This window comes from Leuresthes tenuis, unplaced genomic scaffold (genome assembly GCF_036924035.1).
Source record: "Leuresthes tenuis unplaced genomic scaffold, fLeuTen1.0.hap1 SCAF_1, whole genome shotgun sequence".
Taxonomy (NCBI): Eukaryota; Metazoa; Chordata; class Actinopteri; order Atheriniformes; family Atherinopsidae; genus Leuresthes; species Leuresthes tenuis.
In genome coordinates, this window is record NW_027325355.1 from 18,103,437 (window position 1) to 18,115,080 (window position 11,644).

Here is an 11,644-nt window from a genome sequence, read left to right on the forward strand (position 1 = left end):
GTCAAATTTAAAATGTGGTAGGACAAGATCTTTGTCGAGTTTGAACTTATACAAAGAAATTAGCCCATCAACCTTGAAAAATGCACTGGGAAGAAAACACAGAAGAAGATATTCATTTTGCAGAACATATATTCATAAAAGACACGAGGCAAAGACCAGACCAAATCATTCTTAAGTTAGTTTGTATGAATATGTGTGTGAATGGCTGAAACTAAATTAAATAAAAGTCCAAACTAACAAAGCTAAACTTTTCAGTTTGCCTTTATGTCCAAATATGCAACCAAACAACTTGAGAGGATGAAGGACGCAGAAATAAAAATGGTGGATGTGTATAGCAATAAGTCATCAGCATATAAAGCAAAATTGTGTACATATCCATCTCTGACTATAACTTTCATGACGACGAAGCGGTTAGGTTAAAATGCCATCAGAGGGGTATCTAAAGTGAATGAAAAAAACTTTTTGCAGAGGTTTTAGTGACAGAAAGATTACATATGACATTTTTAATAAAGACATATAAATGATGGAGAAAATACTCAGTCTAAGTGCTAGTCAGAAGTAATTCAGAATCTATGTGATCATAAGATTGGTACAAATGGTTGGTAAAATGCCTTGCAGTCATCATTTATCCCTGTACAGTATAGCTAAATCCAGATAAAGTCTATACATACAAAATATATATAAAAATGTGATGTGATGGTGTTGAATGAACTAACTTGTGAGTTACTAGTTTACTAGCCTTAGGCTCTCTTATGTGTCAAAAGCTTTAAGTCTTGGCAGGCAGTTCAATGACCTCGTCTGTTAGTCATTTATCAATTTCTGCAGTGTTGCAGTGTTTAAAATTCCCTCTGTATGCAGAGATGGTAAAACAGCAACCATGCATTAAGATTTTGACATGGTATGAAAAATGTACTTGACTTCTAAACATAGCTCCTGAGTGGAGTCTATTGGCGAGGTAATTCGCCAATATTCTGCTGATATAAGCACTAACATTAGCTTTATCTAACAAGTCTCCCGTGTAATTGTGAATTAAAAATCTATTTTCTATTCTTAAAAGCACATGCAAGGGATTCTGCTCTGAGACTAATTTAGAGGATTATTCAGTCATAAGGACTCAACAAATCAGTTTCTACTACAAACTTTTCAACAAATACAAGCCCTTGGTTGAGTTGTGGTTCAAGAGATAAATTCACCTCACCAGATACAAATTAATACTCATTTTGATATGAAACTTTGTGATATAAACATGATGGCTGAAGTCTAACTAAAAAACACAAACTGTAAAATGATGCACTAACGCGACAGCAAAGATGTTATATAGAGAGGTGGGGCTTACCAGGGCAGTGGTAGGAATCCAGAGATGAGATTCCCTAAAACTAAGTGTTTCCTCCTCAAACTCCAGAGCCCCCACCTCCACTGCCCCCTTGATGTAGCTACAGTTCCTTACAAGGATAGAACGCAGGCCTTCCAAAAGAACCACGCTGGTGGTGCATCCCATGGTGCCAGCAGACACTCACCGGCACTGTAGAGGAAAGCCTTAACTTTAGATCCAAGCAGGTATAACAGTCCTAACTTCACCACCCAATCGTGACTTCTTCCACATATCTGGAAAATGTCCTCTTACAGGTGAACTGACATGTGGTCAATTTATTTAGGAATCAGATGATCTCCCGTGGCAGAAAAAGATTTGCAATTAATCCGCTTAAAACTCAAGAGTATGTTCTTGAAAGCAGGTCCCTGGCTGCTGGGTTGTATCCTCTTGTGTGATGATCAGTGGGGATGGAGGGATGAGGGATGAGTGTGTGGAGCAGAAAAGCTGAGCTGCTCATTCAGTCGGAGAAGGGCGTCAGCGCACAGATTCCTCTTCCTTCCTCCCTTCTTCTGCTTGGCGATGAGGATGCTCAGGCTTACTCTCCTCCCTCACCGCCCTCTTTCTCTGGTTGGCTTTCTCTCCTGCTCTTCTTATCTTGCCCTTGCAGTCTCTAACTGGTGCCTGCCACTTTGCACTTCTTTTCTCCTCCCTCACTCTCTCCTTCTCGCTCCCAGCAGGCTCCCTCCCTCTCCTCACTCTAACAGCTTAGTCATTTCTCTGACTCTGCATGCTTAACAGTAGAAGCGCCCTGTTACCAACAAAGACGCACGCACAAACTCACCCACACGTAAACTGGCTGCTGGGGACAATGTTTCTCTCTTTGTCAAGCGTACTCTTTCTCCCACTGACAATAAAATTTCAAGTGATGTAGTCATCTTTCTGATGTCACTCAATCGCTCTCAAGGACTTCAAAAGGAATGATTTACTTCTTTTGGCAGTGATGCCAGGTCTACAGATGTCAGCACTTTAAATGTACTTATCCATCATGCCTGATTCGTCATAGGACGACCAGGACGAACCAGGAGAGGCTCTGCAAAATCATCATTTGATTAACATCCCATCCTCCCCACTGCTAAACAAGCTGAAGCATACAGGCTTGCTAATGTCAGGATATTTTAAAGTTCATAAAGATCTTCGGTATTCTCTTTAGCTTCTCTCCACTGGTTGGGGGTAAATATTCAATCAGCAGCTGACAAACTGGTCCATTTTTAAGTGGATGATGCAGTGAAAACTGGGAGAATATTGATAATATCAAAATGCAACATTTAGAAAGTAAATGTGCTCAGAATCCAGGGAACAATTTAGAAAAGAGACCCAGATCTGTGTCTCTGCCTGATGCAAATATAGTAGTGTACACAAACCACAATTTTGTTTTCTGGAAGAACATTCATAAATGCATGTGCAACAAAAACAGGCGCAAAGATTGTTGCGTCCAAGACTTTTGGGTTCTAACGTATTTGTGTGCATCTTCAGTGAAATCCAACAGTGACATTACCAAGACTGGGTTTACACCAAGCTCAGACTATTAAATCTGCTCCAAAGTTCTATTTGAAGGATGCAAAAACAAAAAAGCAAACCAACAGAGCCAGGGTTTCTCCATCTTCAGGCTTTTTACTATTGTGGTTTAAAATCCTGATGAATCACGATCAATCGTACTTATTTTCATATGTTTCAACGTTAATGAAAATGCAGTTGTAAATATACTCCTGCAGGTTTGCCAAAAGCGCACCCTTAATGTTACAGACTCAATCTTTCCAGCTCATTCAGAGTTAATTTGCCATCTAAGAAGGATAAAAATAAATATGTTAAATTACCAGTCAAAGAGGCATGCCCATGCTGCTAAAAAAAAAAAAAAAATGACAAGTAGTTTCCCAGCGTCATGATCTGAGTTTAGTTTCTCATTTCCAGTTTGGCTTTGCCATTTCCTCCTGCCCGTCGTCAGCGCCACTCCCTTCACCTGTGTTAATTATCCTCAGCTGTACCTTCTCACTAATCACTCTCCCCACAGTATTTAGTCTCCGAGTTCTTTTCAGTCATGGTCAGATCCTGTGTCATAGCAACCTGTGGGGGTCCCTGGTTGGCTGGTTCATGAGCCTGGTAATGTACAGGTTAGGTTTAGGTTCCAGTTTAGGCTTTCAAGTTTAGTTTTTCATGGTACTCCAGCGTTGGCTGTGATTTTGATTTCTATTATAATAAACTGTTTAAGTTTCCTCCTGGTTCCTGTCCCGTGTCTGCATCTGGGTCCTCCTTTGCCTCCACCTCCAAAACGTGGCACCCAGGCAGAACTTACAACTTGGAAAGCCAGATGATCTCACATACAACTCTACAGGAAATCATCGGCTGCTGTGGTTATGGCTGCAGAAAACACGAGATGTTTCAACTTTAAAAAGCTGACGGATGCTTTTTTTTTTTTTTTTTTTTTTTTCCCCTCTCTCTTCTTCCCAAAGTTAGAGCTGACTGGATTAGTGAAAATCAAACTTTTGAGATCTGGTTTATCTTTTTCATCCAGGATGATGAACACCAGCAACCCTTTTTCTGAGGGCCTCAGAAGGGTTTATTTTGTGAAGCTCAGACTGTAACAGATTCCTGTTTGATATTTGAGCAGAAATATTAAAAAGTCTAAAGACTGATGAAATTTCAAGTCATACCACAGAAGTACTGACGTCATATGACCAGTTGTTACCATAAAAATGACAGACACTTTCAGTTGGATGAATTCAAATCCGGAGCTTGGATATTTTTGGGATATTTAGGGCCTTGTATGAGTCAAGCTCCTGTCTTGAGCCTTTTGTTCCCAAAAAAAAATCTTTAATACTTCTTTTTTTAAGTAAAAGCCCAAATCCAAAGGCAAGCCGTCTGCCTCGGTATGATATAAGATCACTCTCAGGATATTGTCTATACCTTCTTTTATAAGCAAAGAGGACAAGGACTGTAACTTCTAAAAGTTGCTGAAGTGCTTCTCTGAGATTTCTATTTTTCTTTCCTTTTTTCTTTTAATGCAGCGTTTTTGGGCTCATTCAGTTTCAACAGAATTGCATTAGGTCTGTTCCAAAGAAGATGCATTAATCCAATTAAACCAGACCTCAGCCAACAATACCCTCAATGACCTTTTCACACAGACATTTGCAAACCAGCGATTTATTGCACTAAACCACAATTATTCTAGGAAACTCCACTAGTAACAAAAGCAGACTGCACAATCCCAAAGAAAAAAATTCCTCATTTAGCAAACAGTTTACTTCTCAGTCCTGTGTGATCATTAATTTGACATTCTGCAAAAATAAAAAAAAAAAGCATTTAAATCACTCTGTTTCCTGTTCTGACAGACCAGACAACAATTAAGCATTAGAGATGGATTGAGGTTGGTCTCCTGGCAACAAGATGCTGTTTTCAGAGAAAGCTAAAGGAAAACTGTTGGTGGACAGCATTCATTACACATCAGTGTTTTTGTTATTACATAAAAGCATAAACCAAGTAAATTAAAGCAGACTAGTGTGAACACTTACAGAGTGAAAGGCTAAATGAAAGCCTTAGTGAAGAGTAATGACTGCATTATGCCAAACAACATCAGTAAGATAGATACAGCATCCACACAATAATCTCTTCTCTGTTGCTTTAAAAAGTACAAGTCTTTGTCTTTGCATGTTTAAATTTTTACAGCATGATTATTTGTCTCGACTACCCTGTGGGCTGTCAAGACAGAAGCCATGCATCACTGCTGCCTCCAGCAGGCTTCTCCTAACTCTGCAACTACAATGAAGTCTGATGACTCACTGGAAAAAAAAAAAAGAGAAAAGAAAAAAAAACGACAGACTATGCTTCTTACTTCATTTGACAAGGAGCTAGGCATTGTGGAAAAATGCTTTCCTCCACAGGCAGAGGAACAAAAGCGAGCAGGAATGTTGCCACACTAACTGCAAGCCTGCACAAAAAAATAAATGCCAGAGACTCGTAATTATGAAAGCTTTGCTGAAAACATGCTGTATTGTGACCCAGAGAGCTACTCAAAAGACTGCATGGCAGCCAGCTTTCTCTGTAGACGATTGAAGTAAAGTCTAATTTGTTTCGAGCAGATCTTTGTCATGGCTCGTGTTGCTCAATATTTGATTTTTATAAAGGGACAAAAAAAACATAGAGGAGGAAAAGCATGAAAAAATACTGCACCAATCAGCAATACATGCTCATATTTTGGTTTCTAATACTTTAAGGACAGTCATGCACACTCTTGGCAAACTCTTTAAACAATAGCTGCGTTTTCTTGCTTTTTAAATTGGTTGATACTGTCAGTTGTGTTGTGTCAGGGTAGTGTTGGTATGAAGTTTGGTGTCATGGAAAGCATTCCGCTTTAAAATGGGATTCCTCTCTGCAAATGTGCCAACAGATTCATCAGGCACCAAAAATTTAGGCTGAAAATAATGACGGTTAGTGTAGAATCTGGGCAACGCTCATGTGATATGGGCAAAAGGTGTCCATTGAAAGGCCTGCAAGGTGTTTTTGACTGGCTGGGGCATCGTCCTTTTGCACAATATTCAAATGAAAAACTCTGTCCAGACACAGCTTTGGCTAACTAACCAGCATTGTAAAAATTAGCACACTATTACCACTTTGATAAGAATCAATTTAAACTAGGCCACTTGGTTAATGTGCTCCAATTCTACTAATTTCTGCTTCGTTTTACTTGAAAGGGCTCTCGGGCAGCCTCAGAGAGAATAAATGTTTTGGGTTTTTTTTCTTCTGACTATTTCTACTCATGCTACACTGGATCTGGATGTGAAAGTATGTCGGCTGGTTAATTTCTAATGTTTTGTTAACCATGGGTACTTTAAAGCCATGCAGCTGTCAAAAGCATGCATTTAAAGGGTCATTCCCACCAGTTTTACATGTCAATAATATTATATATAATATAATAGTAAAGTAATCTAACTGTGGGAAATGTGCAGTGAGTTCAGAGTTTTTTTTAACAAGACATGTTCAGTCTTCACCTTAAAATGTTTGATTAGTCTATGGTATGCAGACACTTTCAAGTCATTAATGCTCCTTTCTGCAAACAGTGGAAATGGCCAGTGGCTATTTCACTCTCCCGGTCAGTCAGTCAGTTTCAGTCAGTGCAAACTGAAATATTTCAGCACCTATGGGAAAGTTTTACACGCATGTTCAAAGTGGTGGTTAGCTTGATTGAAATCTTGGCTGTGTGGAGTCTGCATGGTCTTTGTGTGTCAGTATGTGGGGGTTTTTTTTCAGGTACTCCAGCCTCTTACCACAGAAAAAAGCTTATTAGGTTAATTGGTCATCCTAAATGATCGTAGGTATGAGTGTGAGCATGCGTGATTGTTTTACTCTTTCGTCTCTGTGTTAACAGCGGGATGAACTGGCGACCGGGCCAAGGTACTCTTCAAGTTGAACCCTAAGATTATCCAATCAGAGATCGTTTGAAGTTTGCCTCACCCAATTTAAACCCTGGGCTCTTTTCAAGCAGTCACATGTCAACTGTCAGCTGAAAACAGTTTTTTTTTTTTAAATGTATTTATTTAAACTGGCATTTAGATTTTAAAAAAGGGAGCTTTTTGTCTTTTTGTGCCTGTTTTACAACATAATATCCTGAAGTGTTACTGAAACCTTTCATAACCAGCATACTTACCAAGGCCCTGTTCTACCAGAAGGGGGAGAGCCCTTACTCTTTCCAAACCACCACTTCTTCGGGGTGTGCCTCTAAAAGGAATGTTGCCAAGTCTGGGATTTTGGGATTTTGTTGCAACATTTTGTTACTTTTCAAACTCCGACAGTGGCTTTTTTTTTTTTTTTTTTTGTTAAGGGGCTCTGAACATGATCAAGCTTTCTGTAAGTGCCCTGAAAGGTCTCTCAGCCACAGCAGGAACACCTCTCTCTGCCTCTCCTTTATGTCAAGTTCGTACTCGCCATTCTTGATTTTGGCAGCATGGACTAAAATTTAGGTTATGAAACCTCCTGCACCAAGTGGCTTCGTGTTTGTTTTTTTGGCTGCTTGTACTCCTGTCGATTTTTGCAAAGTGGTGCAGGCTACAGTCGAGAGTGTACGAGCAAGTCTGTTTCTACAAGCATCTGTGTGACCCAGGAAAGTGAAACTATTGTAAAAAGTGAAACAGAGAAGATGTTATATTTGTGAATACATAATGTAGTTCCTCTAGTGCCATTTCTCTGGTGTGGCAGTGTCATTTTCTCAAGAAAGGAACCTACTATCCGGGATAACAACTGCAGTGAGTCCAGTGTTCCATCAAAACAGAGGACAGTCTTCAGATACTTTGATGACGTCTGCTTTACAGTCACAATTTTAGACTTATTTTGCTGTTTGACAACTGATTCCTTAGATTGAACGGAACAACAGAAACCTGACAAGAAAAGATATGTTGCAATAGGATGAAACTTCCCTTACACACTGACTGCACACCCCATGGAACAGGGAAAAAACATGGAGCAACTGTCTGTCAAAAATGATGCGCTCATCAAAAGAAAAAAGAAATTCATTTTCATTTGTGATCCCACTTGCTGTCATTTTTTTCAGAAAGAAGACTGGAGGCACTATTCACTCAATCCGGGATTTACTTTCATTTTTTTTGTTGTGCTCATGCTAAATTTTGTTGTGGTAAGTCAATCTTAACAAAGAACGAAGGGGATCTCATGCACGCTCATGACTTTCACACACACAGACACAAAAATAAGACCTGCCGCAGGTGTTTACTCCAGCACAAGGGTGTTTATGGCAAAGAGCACGAAGGAGTCTGAAAAAAGAAGGCTTGAAAACAGCACGGCCAGAAAATTGGTGGCCTCGTCTGTCGGTGGCAGCAACTCAGGACCACAAAGCCTGACACACAACCAAAGACCCAACTTCATCACAGCTCCTCTATCATGACTCAGATATAGGTCATGAGTGCTAAATCTGCAGATTATATCTGCCAGGTTTTATTCTATGCTCTAATCAGATAAAATCCTCTGGACTGGAATTGACTCTTAAAGAGGAGTCCCACAGTTGGAACCGCCGGACTTGTGGGAGGTAGAAAGGTTTCAGGACACACAGTACAGGGCTAGTATTTCTCACATTATGGGTTTGGTAAATGAATTAACAGTAGATTGTGTAAAAATATAGAAGATAACTGTTTGAATGCATTTCACCATTGGATGTACAGTATGTGTGTCTATAAAGAAACTAAACTTCTTTAAGACTGGGAAAGGACACACAGGTATAAAAACTTGTAAATCTGTAGCGGCTGACTTTACAGCTTGGCCTTCACTTTGTTTACTTAGGCATGGTTGACAAGCCACCACGTTTGCACCACTTCTGTTATGTGTCCAACGATCTAGATCCAAAGGTGGCCTTACTCTTGGGTCTGGATGATTTATTGCAAGTGCAGCTATTCATAATTAATGGTCCACAGAGCGCTTAGTGTGACACCTAGTTGCAGGATAGAAAGGAAGCAGGTTTAAAAATAGCAAGGACACCTAACATCATCTCATCCATTATTAAATACAACCCAGAGATGTGATCTGGTATCCATTATGCCCCTCCACACAGTGAACAAAGACAGAATTGTAAAGCACTGGGATAAAGTTTAAGACTACATAACAGACTGGTTTCCTAGTATGTAGCAGGAATGGGAATGTGTACAGTATGCAACAGCAACAACATTCACAAAATGCCACATGTATTTTCATTTCAGTATCTTTTGAGCTCAAGCCAACGAAAGCTGTCAAACATCTCACTGCAACCCAGCACCGGCCGGCTTGCTTCCTTTTCAGTGAAACTGCAGTGGTTGAGGAAGTCCTTTGCTGTCCAGTACACTATATATATATATATATATATGCATATGCATTTAACACACCAGCATGTCAGTCCCACGTCAGATGGGTAGGGAAAACAGCTGCACAGTAAGTACACAGTCAAAAATAGACCAGAGGACGCTTTTCCCAAATAGACCATAAGAGGCACATAATGGGAAACAGATTTTCAGCTTTTGGTCTATTTTAAAGATTTAAAAAAAACAGTTTCTGATAGCTTTAAGTAGTTCCCAATTCAGTCTGAAGTAAATGTACAGTTACCGGGGTCAAGGTTTTTAAGAAAAATAAATAAATACAAGGGATAATGGAATAATATCCCTGGTTGGGTGCAGTGACTTCCTGAGTCTGATGGTGACATGACTGCTCCTAACCAAAAAACATTCCAGCAGCCTGTGAGCTTGAGAGTAAGTGAATTTCTTTGCTTGTGGGTGGATTTTTTTGCTGTTGCCCCGGGCTGTTTCCTCCTCTACGTTATTTGTATTTTGTTATGCATTATGCAAAGCCAGGAACAGAAAAGCTAAGAGTTCCAGCAAAAGTAAATGTACTATATAGAAAAACAAGTAAAGCGATAGCAGCTACTGGACTGGAATACTGAGGAGCACTTAATTTGTACAAAAAGAAAAGAAAAAGTATAGTTCTGTCCCACTTTTTTTCCTCAATGTACTGCCTCACCGACAGTGACACGGATACAAAGAGCAGGAGTGTTGCACGATGCCGTGTGCATAAGCTCATGTAAACTCATTAGCACGAACAGGACCTGGTTCTCCCTATCATGAGAGACCAGGGAGAAAAATGTGGAAATCATACCTTCTGTACAAATCCAATAACATTACATTTATGCATGACTTAGAATTTTGAAAACATGCTTATGGTGTAAAGGGGCATTTGGACTATTTTACTTGTTCCTTTTCACGTTTAGGGCTCTTTCGTTACATTTTACACAAAGCATTTCAGATACTTGTAATGTTTTGTTGGTGCTGCAGTTTAACGTAGCTTAACTGACACAACATATGCGATCCTGCTTCGAGATCATTAAGACAAACCCTCGGGTGGTTTCAAATCACACGAGAACAATCAAGCTGCGTGTTGATGAGCCGTTAAAAATTCAGCAAACTTGTGCAAAAGCTCAAGAGGCATCAATATTTTGTAAAGAATTAAGCAGTTCTCAGCTCTTGGGATCATAATAACTGAATCTAAACTCATCGGTTTGATGGATTGCTTACAAGCCATTACTGACAGCAGCAGCCATTAGCTGCAGAATTAAATTGGCATATTGATCATGATTATGCAACAAAAAACGACCACAGAATTAGTTGGGTCACCAATGTGGATGAGGGCACGCATCTCAAAGCAGAGCGTTCTTTAATACAGGGTAAAGACATGCAATTATCACTCTTGCATTCTTAGTGCGCTAAATACTGATAACAGACGACGCAGTGTTGATCCAAATGCACGTGTAATAGAGTGTTAATGCAATGTAGTGTTTCTGCCTTTGTCATTACTTGCCTGTTTCTGCCAAACCTATCTAGTTGCAAGTTGCACCTTGAGGGGTCGGGTAACAGAACGTAGTGTCTATGCGTGTGAGAGCGCGCGCGCGCGCGTGTATGTGCGGTCATCCATTAGGGCCGGCAGTGTACATTTCAGTTACCTGGCAACCTCTTTGAGAAAGTTGTAACAAGAGAAACATGCACCAGAACAACAAAATAAATGTTCGCATAAAGAAAAAGTGTTCAGCAGGTAGTAGCAGAATTTAGTGCAACAACATTTCTAAAACTGCCCTTGACCCACGCGTTGCCTCGATAATTCGTTTTTCCATGCTTGACGAATGAAAGACTAGAAAATACGCCACGAGAATATGAAATATTTAGACTATAGTGTGTGTTTTCCAGGCTTCCAGTATGAGAGCAAGGCAAGATAAGCTGTTCCCTTACCATCAACACTGACGTTCTCACAGCCTCAGAGACGCTTTGCCTCAACTCTGCGGCGGTACCAGGCTTGTTAAGCCCCCTGGTAAACTTCCTCGGCTCAGGTGGAGCAGAAGCCATCACACGGTTCACCTTTCATCAGTCAGTCAGGTATTGAGAGGAGCAAACTGTGAGGGTTATTCCAAGCTGTGCAAGAATTCTGCGCCCCAGGCTGTCCGACGTGTGGAAACGCACACTGGGGCTGCTTTACGTTGCCATTGTCTCTCTTTTAAACCTTAAATTAGCTCAGTTATAGTAGGAGTCGAACTCCAGAATGCACAGCAACAACTTTCCTCCCTTGCCAACCGGAACCAAAGGGCTGCATACAGAGTTTTGCTCTGTCCCATCACCGGAGGTCTGTCGCGCACACGGGCACGCCCCTTTCTCCAGTCTATTTAAGTCCAATTGGTAAAGACTCTAAATCAAGTCAACATCGGTCATCATATGTCTTCCCTATACGAGCCTATTCTAGGCTACTCTATAATTTTGAATGCATTAT

At 40.3% G+C, this 11,644-nt stretch overlaps 1 protein-coding gene across 2 annotated transcripts in view; it reads right to left on the reverse strand.

Moving 5' to 3' along the window:
* dock9b (dedicator of cytokinesis 9b) overlaps positions 1 to 11,459 on the reverse strand; it is a 57,960-nt gene extending 46,501 nt beyond the window's left edge. For both annotated transcript variants that reach the window (XM_072387009.1, XM_072386878.1), the window contains exon 1: positions 11,113 to 11,459. In XM_072387009.1, the coding sequence (XP_072243110.1) occupies positions 11,113 to 11,226 (114 nt within the window). In that variant the 5' untranslated portion in view covers positions 11,227 to 11,459. The remainder of the gene's footprint in view (positions 1 to 11,112) is intronic.
* Between the last annotated feature and the right edge of the window lie 185 nt (positions 11,460 to 11,644).